The sequence below is a fragment of the Arachis ipaensis genome, chromosome B1, assembly GCF_059453495.1.
Source record: "Arachis ipaensis isolate K30076 ecotype BB chromosome B1, ASM5945349v1, whole genome shotgun sequence".
NCBI classification, from domain to species: Eukaryota; Viridiplantae; Streptophyta; class Magnoliopsida; order Fabales; family Fabaceae; genus Arachis; species Arachis ipaensis.
The window spans coordinates 65,874,940-65,896,110 of record NC_142436.1 but is presented as its reverse complement, the minus strand read 5'-3'; the positions used below and the strand labels follow the sequence as shown (position 1 = coordinate 65,896,110).

The 21,171-nt window shown below is 32.2% G+C and overlaps 1 protein-coding gene across 2 annotated transcripts; it reads left to right on the top strand.

Moving 5' to 3' along the window:
* Positions 1-16,687: 16,687 nt before the first annotated feature.
* Positions 16,688-20,622, top strand: LOC107607396 (ABC transporter C family member 3-like). Of its 2 annotated transcripts, none has more exons than XM_088503295.1 (6): positions 16,688-17,310; positions 17,400-18,796; positions 18,969-19,055; positions 19,145-19,738; positions 19,830-19,994; positions 20,075-20,622. In XM_088503295.1, exons 1-6 carry the CDS (start codon positions 16,860-16,862, stop codon positions 20,387-20,389), a joined length of 3,009 nt encoding a protein of 1,002 aa, XP_088359421.1. In that variant the 5' UTR covers positions 16,688-16,859; the 3' UTR covers positions 20,390-20,622. The 2 variants fall into 2 exon arrangements, with proteins under 2 accessions (XP_088359421.1, XP_020965458.2); XM_021109799.2 differs by having other exon boundaries at positions 18,921-19,055.
* The last annotated feature ends 549 nt before the right edge of the window (positions 20,623-21,171 follow it).

The window sequence follows — 21,171 nt, the reverse complement described above, 5'->3', positions numbered from 1 at the left end:
AGTGATTTCAAAACTGATACATTGATCAACTACATCCAATACTCTTACAGAAATATTTGAATTAGAACATAGAACTCAGATACCCCCACTATGACCATTAGCCTCAACAATACCAACACCCTGGTAACCTAGATTATTCCAAAAAGATTTCATCCTCTCGAAAGCAATATGGGTTTCAAACAGAATGAAAAAGTAGGATGAAATTTATTCGCTAACTCCTTACTATGAATCCGGGCCAATTTATTAGAGGCACCTCTAATATTCCAAAATAGAAAACTTAAATCTAAATAATCCATAAAACAATTTGTATTGTAAAAAAGGACCAAAAACCCCCTAGCAGAGAAAGAGTACGTACTCCGTACTCAGAGAGAATAAGAGAAGGAGAGAGCGGGAGAGAGCGTTTGAGGGTGAAACACGGTGAAGAAGATGGCCATGCCATCGAAAGAGATAAGGGGGAGAGTGTGGGAGGGTTTGCATCAGGTATGAAGGAGGGATCAAGTAAGGGCGACCTTAGTTCCAGGGTGACTTCCAAGATTTCGTTCCGTGACAAGGTTATTGGTTCTATGGTAGCCACAGGGATAAATCGGGCTGAAGCTCTAGATGAGGATTCCATGGCAGTGGTCACTGGAAAACAAGGAGATCTTATGCCTCCAAAAGTTTGCTTCCCCGAAGAGGCTAGGAACATCCTTTCTGAACCATACAAGGAAGCAATTGTGATTAAGGTTCTTGGAAAAAACCTTAGTTACACGGCCATGTTTCACAAATTGAAAGGGGTATGGAGGATCACCGGTGGATATGAAATCTTGGATGTGGGTTTTGGGTACTTCCTCGTTAAATTTGATCGCATGGACGATCGAGAGAAGGTTTTACTAGGGGGGCCATGAATGATCTTCGGTCACTATATTGCGGTCAAGCCATGGACACCGGATTTTAAACCTTGTGAGGACACTTTCGGGGAGACTATGGTTTGGATTCGAATCTCTGGTTTGAGCATATGGTACTATCAGGATAAAGCCATGATGAGAATCGCTTCTGCTGTGGGAAGACCAGTCAAGGTGGATCTGGCTACTAAGTTGGCGGAAAGGGGAAAATTTGCTCGGGCTTGCGTGCAAATTAATCTTGGTTTGCCGGTGGTCCGGAGTGTGATTGTCGATGAGTTTGAATATAAGGTGGAGTATGAATGCTTACACCTTATTTGTGACAATTGCAATTGTTTCGGGCATCCAGCAACTGACTGCAGAATGACCCCAATAGATTCGGAAAGGGTGGATCGAAAGGAAACATCAGTGACCAAGACGGCAGCCCGGGTGGTGCAGCCACAGGAAGCTTCAAAAGAGAAAATTTTTGAATTTGGATGCAATCCTAAAGAGTCAGTGATAGTTGCAGAAATTGGGGAGGAATTAGATGATACGTTGCATGGGAAAGAAGTGGGGTCCCAACATTTGGAAAATGAGGCTGGCTAGACCAAAGTTAGCGGTAAAAGGAGAGGAAAATTGAGTCAATCAAACAAAGCCCAACAAACATCTAAAGATAAAATGCCGGTGCGCTTAAATCAGAAATTGGACCAAAACCGTAACTTTGGGCTACGTATGAGAAGAGCCGAATCAGGGGTGAAGACCGGGTCGGTTAGCGGATCTAAGGCACGCATGGCATCTTCCAAACAGCAAGGGGTGAAGGGCAAATCTGTCTCCGTTGCCGACTTTCACTGCCATTATCAAAAACGGACACAAGAGGTTGCACCCTTCTTCTTTGCAGAATTCGCCGTCGACTCCGGACTGCCTTGGCGACACCAGCAAGCAGCAAATTGGCAAATTGAAAGGGTTGTCAGTGGAGGGATACAGACAAACCGGACAACAACCGGACAAGAACAAGCAAGGTTCAGGAGGATATGATGGTGGATCTTCATCATCTCGTTAGGGACTTCAGCTGAGGTTTATATTTATGTCTATGTTTTATTTATACAATTTTATGCATATTTCTGTATCTATGTTTCAGTATGTTGTTTTTAAAAAAAGCAGCCTTACAGTGCTACTTCCATCAAATTATCATTACCGGTTGTTAAGCATTAGTTGGATGATGATAATTGATAATATAAAAACGAAGTAATTGAGAAGAGTGTGAAAAATGTGAATATTAAACGAACAGGGATAGGGACTATATATGCAATGTTAGAATTTGAAAAGAGAGTCTGCACAGGTTATTTTGTGAAAGAAAGAAAGGAAGAAAGAGTGAAAAACTTGAGACAGGGGTAGTAACACCCACCGTGCTGACAATTAGTCCCACACACTGTGAAACCCACCAGCAACTATTTAATTGAGCACTGAACTCTCCTCAACGCCGTCTGCATCTGCATGCATGTCCCCTACTGTTGCATATGCTTTGTAATGCAATTTAATGTAATGTACCACCAACACTAATTATAACAAGTGAATCACTTTAAAATATACTGAGTAGCAGAGTAGGTACGTTTGCGTTTCAACATTTTTTTTTAAAGGTTATCCAATCTGCCATTTCTAAATAGTAAATACTTGTTTAGCGAAAATGAACTACTAATAACTAGCTAGTTTTGTCTGAATTTGTTTTTAGGTGAATAGGGACTGATAATAAAACATGTTGCATTACACTACTTAATTACTCCTAAAAATCTAACTCGAGTATGATATATTTAAGCACCATAAACAATTATTACTTGTACTATATCTGATGGTTTTGAACTTTTGATTCAATTACTATTATTGGTTTATTTATCATTAAGATTGTCAAACTTGTGAAGTTGATCTAGACTTAGATTTACAAATTAACTCGTAAATTAGTACAAATTTATTTCTTATGAATTTTTAAAATAATACATATATTTAATCAAATCTAGTAATTTAAAATTAACAATTTCAATATCAAAATAGAGAATAAACTAAAATAGTTAAACAAATTATAATTTATCTTATTATATCACACCTTCAAATACAACAAATCAACAATTAAATATTCTAGAAAACTAAAACTAAAATTTTTTAACATCTTCATCTTCCATGACAAATACTTAAAATTAGGTACTAATTAAATCAACAATATCAAATAATCAAATTACCAAATTTTAATATAGCAATCTATAAAATCATGTGCAATAAAATTAAAGTAATACAAAGTGATTAGAAAGTTTGTAAAATCTAAATGACTAAAATCCTAATTTGTAAAGACTTAAGGAATAAAATTACTAAATAAACAAATTATTAAATCCTAATTTACAACCGTGAACCATAATATATAGTCAATAGCAGTGACGGACTTAGAAAATTTTAAGAGTGAGGATAAAAATATATATCTTAAAATAAATTTCGTTAAACATTGTTAATTATATTAAAAATATAATAGAGATATAAAATTTAAAAAGAGTTAGTGAATACTTTCATTCTTAAAATACTATTTATTATATATAATTTATAAAAAATATATTTTAATTTCTAAAATTTAAACTTATAACATTTTAATTAAATTATAAATAATTTGTCATCATAACTAATTTTATTTTTATGTATTTTTATATACATTTAATAATGAAAAATTGAATCAATTGACACGTTAGCACATATTAATACACTAGCATTTATAATTTGAAACTATAATTATATATAAATACCATAAAAAAACAAACCTATATATGAACAATATGTTTATATCAAATAATCAAAACTTAATTTACAATTATTTCTTTCTCTTTCTTTTTGAAATAATTAATTTTTTATATATTTTTAATTTAATTTTGATATACTGTTAGATTCAAAAATTTATACATCTATTTAATCATGTATTATAATTTAAAAATATCTTTTACATTCATCACGTAAATAATTATCTAAAAGAATAAATATAATCAAATAACTATGTAAAAAAAAATATATATATATTTTAATATATCAAAATTAACTTTCATGCTTTTAAACAATTATTCTACTACTCATTATAATTTTCAAATATTAATTACCTCACATTGAATTAAGAAATTTATTTTTTATAATATTTAAGACATAAGATACTTTTTAATCTAAAATAGTTATTACAAGCAAAATTATTTAAAAGATAAAATAAAAAAATATTATATCATTTTAAAATAAAAAATATTAATTAATAGATAAATACTATTTTTTCATATCTCAACTAATTTTTTAAGACAAAAAAATACTAACAATTTTACTTATATTTAAAAAATAGAGATTTAGTTTGATAATTAACGAGTTGATTGGATTTAAAAAATTATATTATTACTGTTTATTAATTTTTTTATTGAGTTAATTTATTTACTTATTTTTAATTTTGATATTAAATCAAATTTAACAAAATAAATATTGTTATACGTTAAATTTAATAAAAAAAATTATTTTTAACATGAATCTCAAAATAAAATTATATAAATTTTTGTGAAACAAAAATAAATTACATTAAAATAAATATATTAATTTATATAGAATTTTTTTTTTCTTAAACCTAGTGGGGTAAGTGCCCCCTCCTTCAATGCCTGGGTTCATCCCTGGTGAATAGAAAGCTTGTAAAATCTAGATGACTAAATCCTAATTCATAAGAACTTGAAGCAATAATTTTTTTAAAAAAATTAACAAAATGGAGAGACGCAGCTATAGAGAACGACATCCAGACAACGACCAGCTACGACGAAGAACAACGACAGCAATAAACGAAGCAAAGAGTAAAGACGTCGTGCAATGCAAAAATGGAAGAATTGGAGTCATGAAGCAAAGCAGAGAGCCAAGAGAGTCAAAGACTTGAGAGTTGAGATGATGGTGCAACGAACTAGCAAACAATGGTAGTGCGACAGAGTTGCAGATAGCATGGGCGCGAAGCAAAGCAGAGCAGAGACCAATAGAGACAGAGACCATAGGGATGATGGCTTGAAGCAAAGCAGAGGGGTAAGAGAAGTAGGCGAATGTTGATGAACAGTGGCAACGTGGTGACCGGCAGCATCACGACGAATGACGACAATGCGACACAATGAGAGAGTGAGACTTGAGTTCTGGGTGAGAAACAACGCAATGAGAAAGGAGCGACTCTATCAATCTGTGAGTGTTTTGAAACCCTAGAAGGAAAATGCTTTTTTCTAGGTCTAAACGATGTCATTTTGGACAAAAATTGAGGACAACGTAAACTCGCTAATTCGGTCCTGAACTTGCAAGTTTGAACGAGTTTGACTAAGTTCAGTTGAATCTACTTGAGTTTATTCGATATCGAGTTTATGTCCGAGTCAACTCGATTCTATTTCTAAACTCATAAATTTGTACGAGTTAACTCGTGAGTTTGACAATAATTACTACTACTATATATAGATTATAGCGTAGGGTATTAAGTTGGACTTCAATGGGGTAAAAGGAAAGGCTAGCTACCTAGGGTTACTTCTTCATATCCAATCAATTTCTTTGCCTTATTTGAGGCTTTGAGCCATTGAATTGGTGTTCTAAGAGCCAAAAGCAAAATAAAATTTAAAAAAAAAAAAGAAAAAAAGACACAAGGGGTAAAGAAAAAGACAACTATTAAAAATAAATCAAAGAAATTATTTTAATTAATAAATTTTTAAGAAATGTTAGATAAACAAATTATTTTTGTAATCAAATTTGATCAAGTCTTTTTCTTTTTTCTTCACATGCATCTTTTCTTTTTTTCTTTAATTGATTTTTGTTGTGTCAATAAACTATATATTGAATCAACTTAGTTAAATTTAGTGATCAAAATAACAATAGCCATGTAGTATCACGGGTTTTATTTCTTCCTCTCTCTAATGGTTGATCTTTATTTTTATTTATATTGATAAATTTGATGGCGAAGCTCAAGAAATATTTAAAAATATTGTAGTAAATTATTAAATACTAATAGAATGAATGACTCGTCATGAGAAAAATAAAATGCAAATTTTATCAAAATAAAAGCCACAATTCTTAAGAGAAAATTTATACTACTTTCTATAGTGATTAAAAAAACTGAGTTTCCAAATAAGTCACAACCATTTTTTATACTTGTTATATAGATTTTAATTTTGTTTTTTAGTAAAAACAAAGCATCTCCTACTTTGATGCCCACCTATCAACCTTTGTCGTTATAATAATGTGGACCACCTAATCACCTATCGAATATTATTTGACCATGCATTATTATTACTTTGTCAAACGCAACTTTGTGAGAGAAAATGCTGCTGTGTTTATAGATTTGTACTTCATAATTGGCCTGGACAACTGGTAAAGGATAGTTATTGTTCCCTCCAAATACTACAATAGTTTGTTTAATTGTTAGGAGAATGATATAATGCACTATATTGAACTCAATAGTACATAATGCATTAAGTGTAACCTAGTAGTAGTTCAAACATAGTGCATAGTAATAAATTAGCTTAAATATACATCTAAATTATCCACTTTTCTAAACAAAACTGCGTTGTTTAACTTCTTTCTCATCGCAATTTCTTTTTGAGAAAGTCTAGTGGCCAGCAATTTTTGTGTTTTGTAGCCAACACTTAACTATCAAAAGAAAAGTGAATGATTTTTCACTATTGGATGACCAATTAATGTAATCTCACACCGTTAAAAATATTATTCATGGCCAATTAATGATTACAAAACACAAAAAGTTACTGATCCCTAACACTTTTTTTTTTTTGTAAATGTCATTTTTCTTGGTATTATGACAATTATCTTTAACGGTCATAATTATAATTATCATTTTAAAATGACAAATTTTGAATTATTTAAAACAAACAGTTTTTGAGTTGTTTAAAATTGTGGGTTAAACTCGCTTTTTTTAACTGGATTAAAATGGTAGATTTGTGTAATTGTGTTTCTTAAAATGGCATTAAAATTGTCGTAATTTTCAAAAATGTCAATAATTGTGGCTTAATAATGTACGAGAAGTGGACTACGTAATTTTCTTAAAAAATTCCACAATTACCTTAAAAATTGTTACTGGTAATTGGTTAAAAGAAATGATTATTAGTTAAAAAATTAGTTCTCTAGTAACACGAAATGTATAAAAGAGAAAACTTGTTAACAAAAACCTTTAAAAAAACAGAAAAACCAGTGCTGATTAAAATTAAAATTGCCTTTAAAAATCTAATTATATATCTGAATATCTGAAATTTAGCGCAAAAGCTTCTCATGCAAATATTTTGATAGCCTTCTTTGCAGTCTTTTGCTCCTTCAAATTCCTTTCAATCAATTACTTTTGTCTGTTCATTGCTGGTGCTTTATTTACTTTAAAATTATGAGAATTTAAGATGTGTTTCTTCCGCGGACAGTAATATTCAATAATACAACAACAAACTATTTTTAAATATAAAAAATTGGGATTAAGTACGATTTTGGTCTCTAAAATATAGATTGAAATTTTTTTTTGTCCAAAACATTTTTTTGCATACAAAATCGTCCCAAAGTTTAACTTGGTTTTAAAATCGTCCTTACCTTAGGGATCAAAATCGTAGTAGAAGCAGAGATAGAGGTGGTGGATCGTGGACAGCTTTTTCTTCTTCTTTTCTTCCCCCTTCTTCTTCTTCTTTCCTTCCCCCAAACACTCTCTTTCTCTTATTTTTTTTTATTTTATAATTTTTTTGTTATGGATAATTTGATCCAAAATTTTAATATTTAAGTATAAATAACGATTTTAAAACTTAGTTTTAAATCTTAGGACGATTTTGTATGTAAAAAAATATTAAAAACGAAAAAAATTTTCGATCTATATTTTAGGGACTAAAATGATACTTAACCCTAAAAAATTGTTACATACATGTAAAAATCAGTTATAATTCAGATACTATATATTACTTATATTCAATTTATAATTTGTAAATCAATTTATATTTTATAAGAGTGATTAATTTTTTTGTGTACGTGTAATATAATTGTATAAATTTTATCCTACACATATTTTGAGTTAAATAAACTTGTTATTTTAGTGTTATAAGTATCATATAAAAAAGACTTAAAGAGAAAGGCTTTTGCTTAAATTATAACTTGAGAAAATTTAAGAAGACTTATTGTGGAAATTAAAATTAGAATTTAGCTAAACAATGCTAGTTAATTAGATAATAAAAATAAGATTTTATTTTATTTTTTTACTGCATTTAGTGTATGAAAATAATATATAAATTCACATTTTTTAATTAAAACGTTTGCTTTTAATCATCCATAAAGAGTGTTCTGTTTGAAAAACCCTTTGAATATAGTACTGCTCGTGAAAGCCTTAACTACATAAGGCAAGTAGGGTAACTGATATGAAGAAAAATCGTTATAAATGGCAAATTAATTCACTTTTCACGGATCTGTTGTCCCTATAATTGATGGAAACACAACTGACGAGGCTTCAATTTCCTTTAATAGGGATCTAATAATTAATGGTTTTAGTGTCTACACTCTATAGTTGTGAAGAATCTTAAGAATCAAGTGTAGCAATAGTAGTAATTGGATAATTATTGTTTATGAAATCTTCTGTTTCCTTTTTATTTGTCTCTGTTTCGTGGACGTCTCGAGGATAATAGGTCCTACCATGCTGATTCGGTAGGTCCAACCCATTAGGCCCTATTTCTTTTGTTTTGTTCTCTCTTTCTCTCTCTTTTTCAGTTTTTGTTATGATGATAAAGTACAAATCATTTTGCTTAAATTTAGAGGACTTTGTCCGTGCTTATTTGTGACCCTCTTACCCTTTAGTCTTTGAAACTTAAAAGACATTATTCTCGCAATCTCAAAGATTAATCACTTACAATTATTCTCTTCCAATGAGATCATCTTTTTGTATTTAAACTTGTGTCTATTTTACAATGGAAGGATAAATTATAAGATAATGTAGAAGGCAACGAGATAATGCACAATCAAAGTTGTGTTTTAATTTTCACCGCAAACTTTAACTATCATAATTCAAATAAAAATGATAAGATATTGGAAAAATGTCATTTAAAAATGTTAACAATAAAAAGGCCACACATAGTACTCCAAAAACACAAAAATACTACATAGATACAAAATATTAATTACCAAATCAGCTCAATTTCAAACTAAAGAGGATATGTTATAGAAGATTATAGGTTATAGAATGGGTTAGAGTGGATATGGGACTTCCAATAAAAGTGAGAGCTATTTTAATGAGAGTTGGATCTAGTGAATCAGTTGAATGATACATTAAGGCTGATCAAACTTGCTTATGACAGAGAGGATAGAATTGTGTGAAAATTTGATAAATAAGGTATATTTTTTACTAATTCCTTTGTGCAGGTGAAAATGATTTTGAGGATATAAAGTTTCAGTTTCACTAGGACAATATGGAAAAGTCTAGCTCCACCAAGAGTTAAACTATTTATCTGGTTTGTCTTGACTGGCAATGTCAATACGAAGGAGAGGCTAAGTCGATTTGAAACTGTTAAGCAGGAAGATGTTGTATGTATGCTATATAATAAAGGTGTTGAATATACTCACCACTTGTTTCTTGGTTGTGATTTTTCTGAGTAGGTTTGGTGTGCATAGTTTTCATTTGTTGAAAAGTAATGGGCGTGCCCAGGACGTTAAAGGAACATTTTTAAAGTTGGACTGAGATATCAATTAGTAAGGAGGAGCGCAAGAGATGAATAGTGTGTTTTTATGCGATTATTTGAAATATTTGGCTAAAAAAGAATAGGAGGATTTTTCGAAATAAAAAAAAGGGTCAACAACATTATCCACCTATCCTTTATGAACTATAAGTAGTGGTTAGGTGTAGATCTCTTTTGTTGTTGATAGCAATATCAAAGATGACAAAGAATAACTATTAATGTTTTTTGCTTGTTAGTTTAGGTTGATTCTGTTTGTTGTTTCTTATGCTCTACTTTATGCGTTTAACTTTCTTTTTTTCAAAAAAAAAATTATCAAATCAACTACAATATATATCATATAAATATATATTATTTAACTTATTTTTAATATATATTTTATATTTTAATATATATTTTATATAAATAATTAATTTGTTAACTGATTTTTCTATGTACACATAGTACATTGTTACCAATATGAAAAGTAGAAAACAAACGAAATTCTTGCTGCATATTAATGGGTCAAAACTAGCAAATTACTATTTTATAGTTTTATTTTTTTTGTTGGGTCTAAATATGATACTCTGTGTGCAAATATGATGAGATTCTGTGGTTTGCCCTCCAGGGTAAATGCAATACGTGTGTGTTCCAAAAATTGGACAAACCAAAGTGTGTTCCAAAAATTGGACAAATCAAAAACTTTGGTTGAGAGTGTATTCAGTATCAAACCGAGAATTTAGAAGAAAGCAAGTAACAATGATCAGAGAAAGTAATATGATTTAAAGCGTTAAGACTTTGGAGATGTTAGACTTTAAGAAAATTGCTTTTCGTTATCTATTTTGATTATGCAAAGATGTATCCATGGCAAATTATAATTAATCAAATTCCAATCTTTTGGTAGTTCAATTTCTCTTAACTTAACAAAATATCAATTTCTTGAATAGTTAATTATGATAAGATGTTAAGCATAATTTCGAATTCAAAGCCATACAATCTTTAAAGATTAATCCTAGTTGATTTTATGCCACTTATCAAAATTAGCTTTAGAAACTTAAAAAATTGTGAGAAGAAGTTTCAAATCAATTATAAAACCAACTGTTCTAAGGTGATAACCGAATTCAATCAGATTAAAAGTATTTCCCAATAACTTCAAACTTTTATAATGAAGACCAAAAACTTGCTTCTCGAAAAAAATATAAATGCATTCATCAAAGATAGAACAGAAATAGCATTAGTCCATTAGAATCAACAGAGCTCCTCGCCTTAACATAGGAGATTAGAGTCTCATAATGTAGAACAAAAATAAGGATTCCAAAATAATGCAGATAAGTTAAGATGAGATATCTGTAGAATGGTTCCTGGACTTATCTTAAATTCTAACCTAAACCTAACTTTCAAATTTAAAAAAAAAAATCAAATCTAATAAAATCTTTTTCTAATTAATCTTAATTAATTAAATATGATCCTCTCTTCATTCTTGGCATTCAAAGCTTGGTGTGTTTCTTCGTTGAAATCATAAGCTTGCAACTTGATCTTGGATTTGATGTAAAACTTGGACAATTGGTGAATGTGTGATGTCATACCAAGAATTTTTTAGACGATTAAAAGTTGGCCCAGAATAAAGTAATATGGGCATGTAGAGGGCGTGTCACGCCAAGCTCCTTGATGTCTCCTCGGAGTGCTCCTTGCTTGGCATGTAGAGGGCGTTTGGAGGTCGTGGCACGCTTGCGAAGGTACCTTGATTTGGCACCCATAGAGTTAGGCCCAGCCTGCACACGTCAATGTTGGGCGTAGCACGTCATGCATGAGCCTTTTTGGCGTGTGGAGGGCATGTGAGGAGGCTACACGCCTTCATGGCTGCTTGGTGAAGAAGAGGAAGGCGTGTGAGGGCGTGTAGTGACATGGCACACCTTCGAAGGAACCTCTTGGAGTGCTTCCTGGAGTTAGGCCTAGTGTGCATACACCAAGGTTGGGCGTAGCATGCCCTTAGTGAGGGGATAGAGGCGTGCCTGGGCGAGTGAGGGCATGGCACGCCTTCAAGTTGCACGGTCCCGGGGAGTGCTTGGTGTGCATGGGCATGGAATGAAGTGGCACACCATGAATTGGCACCTCGGCGTGTGTGTGGCATGTGAGAAAGTAGCGCACCATGCTTCTGCTTACCTCCCTTTTTGTTTTTGCTTACTCTTTGTTTCTGCTTTCTCTCTAACTTAGCTTCCTCTCTGACTTGACTTCCTCTATGGCTTTGCTTCTTCTCGTGTTTTCAATTATCTTCAATAATCTCTTACAAAACATAGAAAGCAAAGTGGTACGCGAAATTAGAACTCGTACAACTTCATCGGCAAGGGCACCGGGTCATCCAAGTAATAACTCAGGTGAGTGAGAATCGATCTCACGAGGATTGTCGGATTGAGCAAGTAATAGCTATCTTGTTGGACTTAGTCAGGCAAATAGTAAAAGAAGGTTGTTGGTGTAAACTCATAAAGAAATGAAATAAGTAAAGCAAGTAAAGATCGGTGTAAAATCAATATAAGAAAAATAGTTAAGCTCTCGGAGATATATATCTTTCCGGGTCAATACTTCTTACCAACTACTTTAACAATGAATGATTCATTATATGAGAAACTGTAAGTGATTAAACCCTAATTTCTTATATAGGTTAACAAAAAGTCAACAAAATATAATTTATAGTATATAGGTCAAATTTAATAATTATATTATATAAAAATTAACATTCAACTACATACTTTAAGTTTTGGTATTTTTAAATTTGTTCAGCGATATTTCATATAACTAAAATTATCAATTTATTATCTGGAATAAATTTTGAAGCATTTTGTAACACCCTAACTTTTAACACGTCATGATCGTACCAAAAGTAAGGCGTTACGGACCTGATTTCCTTTATTATCTATTTAATATTGAGCCTTTACGTCGATATCGCGTTTCAGTTTATAAGAAAATACCAGAAAATTATTTGTAGTAATTAAAATCACACAATTATTAATAATAATAAATGCTATACAAATGAATTCAATATAAAACTTGAAGACAATACATATCCCTCTGTATAAAATAAAATCTAAAATAACAAAGGCGAGAGAATTCTATGAAAGCAACTCAACTCATAACTTAACTCAAATAAAACTAATAACCGTCCGCAGCTTCAAGCTAAGTCTTCGAACCTGTGTCACTAAAAGGGTGAAAGATTTTGGGGTGAGAACAAACCGCACGTTCTCAGTAGGGAATGGGAATGTCGTAAAAGTAATGAAATAAAGTGCAAATAATTAACTTTACTCAATAAAACTATATTTTTATCAAACCCTTTGAAAATACTCTTGGTTCTACTTTAGCTAACTAATTACCTCTTTTTAAAATTTCTAAACTCAAAACAAATTTTAAATATAAAACTAGTCACATTACACGTCTCTCAGTCACATAGTTAATCTCGGTCAAATGTCAATTCGTAATCACTTTAATACATTCACAAACAAATAGTACAAGTAAGAGATTCAATTCAATGTACAAGCAAGTCATAACAAGACAAAAGCACAATCACAAAGAAATAAGACAAGCAAGGCAATCAAATGCAAATGTGCAAAAAACATGATGCATGTCTATCCCTAATGCAGGTCATGAGCTCATGTGTCAATTGCCTACCCGCTCCCGACATTACCCAGGCACAACTCCCAAATATGGCTTTCCAGATGCATACAGTGTGCTTATAAGTCGTACGGCTAGGCTGTATACAGTGTGACTTTAAGTCGTACGGCTAGGCCGCATACAGTGTGACTTTCCAAATCAATAAGAGTACATCTGAAAAACAGTTCTCAGTGTGTGGGCGTCCCCACTTTACATTTGGCACTAAGGCCCAAACAATATCACATCTGCTCTCCTGTAGCAGACAATCTCTTTAAGTTAATATATTCTTTAAATTATTGTTCTTTGCTCTCCTATGGTAGAGATTCTTTTAATTATCTCTCTTTCATTTACTTTTCGTTCTTCTTCTTCTTCTTCTTTTCTTTCTTATCAAACCAAACTCAAAACATAACTTAAAGCAAAATCCCTTCTCAAAAGACTGAGTTTAAAACATTATACTTTTCTTAATAAATCGAATTGAAAACAAAAATCTTTTCGTAATAAATCGAAATCAAACAATATTCTCAAATCAGATTTGCTTTTAAATAACACTTTAAATAAAGTCTCAGTTTTATAAAAATTCGACAGCATTTCCTCTAAAATTCAGACTATGCCACCCTTCCAGGTCCCTACCAAATCATTTTCAATTCTCCATTTGTTACTAATAAATCAACCAACGCTTTCTCAAACTCTTTCTAACAGTTTTAAATCCAAGTATTCCTTACTTTAGAAATATAAATCAAACCTTTTAATATAAAACCATTTTTTCGATATGTGTAAATATATAAACCTATTATTTTCTCAACATAGAAACATTTCTCAAAATAAGCTTATAAGTCGAATTTTCAAATCAAAATCACCTTTTTGTATATCTTTATAAAAAATTGGACAGGACCTCCCTTAACACTCGAATTCACCACTCTTAAGGGCTCCTTCATCCTCTCAACAATTTCCAAATCATTGCAACAGTACTTACTATTATCAAACAAATCTCAATCATCAATCAAGCTAAGAAATTAACATGACTAGAAATTCCAGCAACATTCACAGCCTCAATCCAAACTCAATTCATATCTCAGTTTAACAAACAACACCAATTAAACACCATTCACAACCACAATTCAAAAAATTTACATCAATTAGTAATACTAGATTCTCGTAAATTATTTGTAATTATTCAATAAGCTTTATAGGCATTCTTAAATTAAAAATTTAACTTTAAAAACAAACCTCTTATCTCTGTATGAAATCAAAATCAACAAAAGCTTTAGATAAATTTTCTGACCGAACTACTAAAGAGGAAAGCGTCAAAAATTATCTCTGCCTCCTAAAACTCCAGTTGGCCAAATTCAAGGGGTAGGGGAGCTACGTTACCGTCAACTTCCATCAATCAAAAGTGGCACTAACATGTAGAGGAAAAGGATACGAACACTTTTATCGGATTAGATTTTTTATTAGAGTTACGAATGAGAAGAAATCGGAAAAGGAAGCTTCATGGTCCCATAACCTCACGTTTCACTCTCTTGACTTTTCTTTCTCTTGTTTTTCTTTCTTTTAGTTCGGTAGTTCTAGGAAGCAAACGAAGGATGATATAATGCTTAATGAAATAAAGAAATAGATGTCACGTTCTTTTATATATATATGGAAAAGTATAGGTAACAAACAAGATTTTTGAACAATGTGTAAACAATGTGAATTAATAGGGTTAAAAGAGTAAATTTAATTAGTAACATTAAATTAGGATGTAGTGTATTTTTATTTAATTGGTGATTGTTCATGTTGTTCAAAATTTTTATTGTTCCCCTAGCACTCCTAGCACTCCCCTATATATATATATATATATATGCATGGAGCCCACGTTTCAAATTTCCACTAATTAATTTGAATATGGAAGGAAAGAACGTGTTAGACTCGCGTATGGAGAGGAGGGGTGCTTCACCTCGTTGTGGGATTAAAGGAAGAAGAACTCGGACCCTGCGAGTTGTGAATTAAACAAGAAAAACGGAGGGTCCGAATTCCATGTTTTCAGATTTCAAATTCTATCAGCTGCAAATCGGACCATGCGATTTGTGAAGCAAAATTTCATGACCAAAGAACTCGCATGGTCCGAGTTGTGTACTCTGAGTTTTTTTAATTTTTTTAACACAAATCGGACCCTCCGATTTGTGTACTCTGAATTTTTTTCAACTTTTAAACACAAATCGGATGGTCCGATTTGTGTACTCCCACAATTTTAAAAAACACCAACAATTCCCATGTTAAAGTATATCACTCATTTTACTTCCATATCAAAATTTTTTAGCCTCAAATTTCCTTCCTTTTATTCTCTTAATGTGTCTTGCCTTATTTCTTTTCTTTTGCTTCCAAATGGCTTCGGCCAATTCTTTCTTTCTTTTCCTTTCATTTTTTTTAAACTTTAATAATAATAATAATACAATTAGATTAGTGTTATAATAATAATAATAATAATAATAATAATAATAATAATAATAAATTTTAATTTTTTGTCTATTAAAATAATTTTTAATAAATACTTTAAACTAATAGAATAAGTTATAATTAAATTAAATTTCAATAATAATAAAATTTTATTTATTTATATTGGTAAAATAATTTTTTTAAAAACAAAATTTTAACAAATATAATGACTCATAAATAATTAATTATTTAATTTTTAAAAAATTTGTGATTTTATACCTTCTCTTTTTTAATATATACAATCATATAATAATCTGCTAAAAAATTTATTTTTTATCTTATTTTAATAATTTTTATTGTTTAAAAAGTCTATTCAATTATTATTATTGTCATAGAAAAAGTCAAAATAAAAATTTTTTTATAGTTGTTGATTTTTTACATTAATCCAAACCTATATATTTAAGTAACTTTTCAATTATTTATATATTCATAAGCTTTTATTATATTTTAAACTTATTTTTTATTTGTTACTAATATATTATAATACACATTATAATTTATACATATTAAATTACTAACATGTAATTTTTTTTAGTGTGTAATATATTAAAATATACTTAATCTATAATTAATATATATATATTAATTATATAATAATAATAAACTAATAATACTATTTTTTTAAAAAAAATAGAAGGGACTATGACCACGTTAGACCCCTTACATCTGCCTCTTCTTAAGATAATTCCAAAATATTAATTATATATTAAACTAAGAACACAACTGCTGATGACTCATGCATATAAAGGCCTTTTAGATTTTACTTATCCACATATCCCAGCATTAATTTAGTGCACGCATTAACTGATCCAGACTAAAGCAACTTTCCATAAGTATATATATGTGTTGTCTATATATATATAAGTTCCAATAATAATAATGAAACAGTACTTGTTGAGCAAGTGGAGCTGCATTACTAAACCTAACTACCTTAGTTCCAATAATATGCATGTCACTCTCCTATTCAATTTCATTCTTACCTTTTTAACTATAGCTTTTGCAGTTCATGAATATAGGACTAATAAAATAGCGAGATATAGTTCTGTTACATTTGCTCTAACATGGGTTATGGCAAGCTTGGTTTCATTCTATTCAACGAAGAAGACAACAAGAGACAACAAAAGATTCCCTTTTTGTTCTGGTTCTCTGGTGGGTCTGGGCCAGTATCATAGAGGCAATCTCAGTTTCTATTGGACTAATGAAGAACAACTTTGAATACTTGGACTTCTGGAATTTCTTGTCAGAGGATGATAACATAGTTAGTGTGGTTTCCTTGCCTATGTTGTTGTTGCTTTTGTGTTTGAATTTATGTGCAAGAGAAAAACAACACAACACTGACATGGAACAGCTCTTGGTTCACCCTGGAGAAGAAGAAGATGATGATGATGATGAAGATGGAGAGAACTTCACAACTGCAGGGATTTGGAGCCAACTCACATTTCGATGGCTGAATCCCATTTTTAGAAAGGGTCGAGTTCAGAAGCTTGAGCTTGCTCACATTCCTGATGTTCCTCATTCTGAAACTGCAGAAAATGCTTCTTCCTTATTGGAAGAATCGCTTGGCAAACAGAAACTTGAAGGGGCTTCCTTGGCTAAAGCTATAACCAGTTCTGTGTGGAAGTCCTTGGCTTTAAATGCAGTTTTTGCCGGTATATTTTATTACTCTTTGGATGCTATGTACTTTTTTACATTTATTGTTTATGGTGATTACTGATTTGTTTTTGTTTTATATTTGAAGGGGTTAATACAATTGCATCCTATATGGGTCCATTGTTGATTACATACTTTGTGAATTTTTTGGTGGATGATAATTCCAATTCAAGCATGGATGATAATTCCAATTCAAGCATCCAATGCGGCCTCATTCTTGCATTCATATTCTTCCTCTCAAAGACATTGGAGTCACTGAGCCAAAGACAATGGTACTTTGGTGCTCAGAGAATTGGAATTCGAGTGCGCGCGGCTCTTATGACTCTAATTTACAGCAAGTCCTTAATGATCAAGTGTGCAGGGCCAACCCATGGAAAAATCATAAACTTGGTGAATGTGGATGTTGAAAGAATTGGGGATTTCTGCTGGTATATTCATGGAGTTTGGTTGCTTCCAGTTCAGGTTATTTTGGGCTTAGTGATATTGTACATAAACTTGGGATTCTTGCCTTCAATTTCTGCACTTGCTGTCACCATTTTGGTTATGGTGTGTAACACACCTTTGGCCAATATGCAAGAAAAATTACACTCCAAGATCATGGAAGCTAAGGATACAAGAATCAAGATGACTTCAGAGATAATGAAGAACATAAGGATACTGAAATTGCATTCATGGGAATCTACATTCTTACAGAAACTCCTCCAATTGAGAGACACTCAGAAGAGTTGGCTGCAGAAGTACCTCTACACTCGCTCAGCAGTAGCCACTCTTTTCTGGACTTCTCCAACTTTGGTTTCTGTTGTTACTTTCGGCATCTGCATACTGGTGAACACAGAACTGACTGCGGCTACTGTCCTCTCAGCCTTGGCAACTTTTCGGATTCTGCAGGAACCAATCTACAATCTTCCTGAGCTGATTTCCATGATAGCTCAAACAAAAGTCTCTCTTGATCGAATCCAAGAGTTGATCAATGAAGAGGATCAGAACCAGTTTGTGAACAAGCACACTTCAAAAGATTCATCAATTGTTATTGAAATCAAGCCAAGTGAATATGCATGGGAAACAAGTGATGGAACCAACAAGAAACCAACAATTCAAATCACAGAAAACTTGAAGATAAAGAAAGGTCAGAAGGTAGCAGTTTATGGTTCAGTGGGGTCTGGAAAATCAAGCTTACTTTGTTGTATGCTTGGTGAGATTCCATTGGTTTCCGGGACATTGATCAAAGTCTATGGAACAAGAAGTTATGTGCCACAGAGTCCCTGGATTCAATCAGGAACAATAAGAGAGAATATCCTGTTTGGAAAGGAAATGAACAAGGACTTCTATGAAAATGTTTTGGATGGCTGTGCTTTGCATCACGATATCAACATGTGGAGTGATGGAGATTTGAATCTTGTGGAGGAGAGGGGCATAAACTTAAGTGGAGGCCAGAAAGGCAGAAACAACGGATTCAACTCGCAAGAGCTGTTTACAATGATTCAGGTATTTACTTCCTTGATGATCCTTTCAGTGCAGTTGATGCTCATACCGGAACTCATTTATTTAAAGTTAGTACTAATTATTATTGAGCTTGTTGTTTCTCTTTTTTAATTATCTGTTATTTCAGCTTCATTTCTTTCAAAGTACTTCACTAAGAACTGGACATGCTGTACAGAAATGCCTTATGCAACTTTTGTTTGAGAAGACAGTTGTTTATGCTACTCATCAACTAGAATTTTTGGAAGCTGCAGATTTAATTCTGGTAAGCTTATACAAAACTTGTCTTTCAGTAGTGAAACTACTAATAAGTGTTTGCCTTGTCACCATTATTTAATTCCATTACTCCTTTAGGTAATGAAAGATGGAAAAATAGTGGAGTCAGGAAGGTATAAAGAACACATAGCATGTCCCAACTGTGAATTTGTTCGACAAATGGCTGCTCATGAAGAAACAATCAACCAAATAAATCCATGGCATGAAGAGAACTCTATTAGCTGCAGGCCCCTTCAAAAGAATCAAATTGAAGTTGCTGAAGAGAATCTTCAAGAAAGCATAAGCAATTGGAAGAGAAACAAAGAAGAAGAAGCAGAGACCGGTCGAGTGAAATGGAGTGTTTACTCAACCTTTCTCACATCTGCATATAGAGGATCACTTGTTCCGGTCATTCTTCTCTGCCAGATTCTGTTTCAAGTGATGCGAATGGGAAGCAATTATTGGATTTCTTGGGCTGCAGAACAAACTGGGAGGGTAACCAAAGGGATGCTTATGGGAACATTTGTTCTTCTTTCTGGTGGAAGCTCTATCTTTATACTTGGAAGGACTGTTTTGATGGCAGTGGTGGCTATTGAGACAGCTCAGCGTCTTTTTCATGGAATGATTACATCTGTTTTCAGAGCACCTGTTTCATTTTTTGATACCACACCATCAAGCAGAATCCTCAGTAGGGTCAGTTCATCTACTATTCTTTATATTTAATTATTGTTATAATTTCTATTCATGTTTTAACCATTTTTCCTTCTGAATTTTGATGTTACAGTCATCAACAGATCAAAGTACAATTGACACAAACATACCATACAGATTAGCAGGGCTAGTGTTTGCACTAATTCAGTTGTTGAGTATGATCATGCTAATGTCGCAGGTCGCGTGGCAAGTCATCCTTGTGTTTCTTGTGGTGTTTCCTATCTCCATATGGTATCAGGTAAGTTCATTTCATAATGGATTCTCAATCTTATATGTAAATAATAATAATAGTAATAAAGCAAGTAATGTTCTTTGCAGGCTTATTACATTACTACTGCCAGGGAATTAGCCAGGATAGTAGGGATCAGAAAGGCCCCAATCTTGCATCATTTCTCAGAATCTATTGCTGGGGCCGCCACGATTCGTTGTTTCAATCAAGAACAAATATTCATGACCAAAATCAAGGATCTTGTTGATGAATACTCTAGAGTAGCCTTTCATAATTATGCCATCATGGAATGGTTGTCAGTCCGGATCAATTTTCTCTTCAATCTAGTCTTCTACTTTGTTCTCATCATCTTGGTTACTTGTTTCCCATGCATATTCACTTGGCTTGATTTCAATAACAATTGATGAATCTTTTGAAGTGTGCTTGTTCATAAACTGGTTCTGATCCTCTTCATTGATCAACTCTTGGATTCGATCAAGAGAGACTTTTGTTTGAGCTATCATGGAAATCAGCTCAGGAAGATTGTAGATTGGTTCCTGCAGAATCCGAAAAGTTGCCAAGGCTGAGAGGACAGTAGCCGCAGTCAGTTCTGTGTTCACCAGTATGCAGATGCCGAAAGTAACAACAGAAACCAAAGTTGGAGAAGTCCAGAAAAGAGTGGCTACTGCTGAGCGAGTGTAGAGGTACTTCTGCAGCCAACTCTTCTGAGTGTCTCTCAATTGGAGGAGTTTCTGTAAGAATGTAGATTCCCATGAATGCAATTTCAGTATCCTTATGTTCTTCATTATCTCTGAAGTCATCTTGATTCTTGTATCCTTAGCTTCCATGATCTTGGAGTGTAATTTTTCTTGCATATTGGCCAAAGGTGTGTTACACACCATAACCAAAATGGTGACAGCAAGTGCAGAAATTGAAGGCAAGAATCCCAAGTTTATGTACAATATCACTAAGCCCAAAATAACCTGAACTGGAAGCAACCAAAATAAAACAGTACTTGTTGAGCAAGTGGAGCTGCATTACTAAACCTAGCTACCTTAGACCAGAGGCGGATCTAAGGGTGGCCTAAGGTGGCCCCATTTTTAAAAAAAAAAATAGTATTATTAGTTTATTATATATATTAATTATAGATTAAGTATATTTTAATATATTACACACTAAAAAAATTACATGTTAGTAACTTAATATA

Excerpts from the sequence above, each read along its gene's own strand:
- LOC107607396 (XM_021109799.2), top strand. The coding sequence starts at position 16,860 with ATGAAGAACAACTTTGAATACTTGGACTTCTGGAATTTCTTGTCAGAG. Across the intron at positions 17,311-17,399 it reads TTTAAATGCAGTTTTTGCCG|GGGTTAATACAATTGCATCC; the intron begins GTATATTTTATT and ends TTATATTTGAAG. Across the intron at positions 18,797-18,920 it reads AGCTGTTTACAATGATTCAG|CTTCATTTCTTTCAAAGTAC; the intron begins GTATTTACTTCC and ends CTGTTATTTCAG.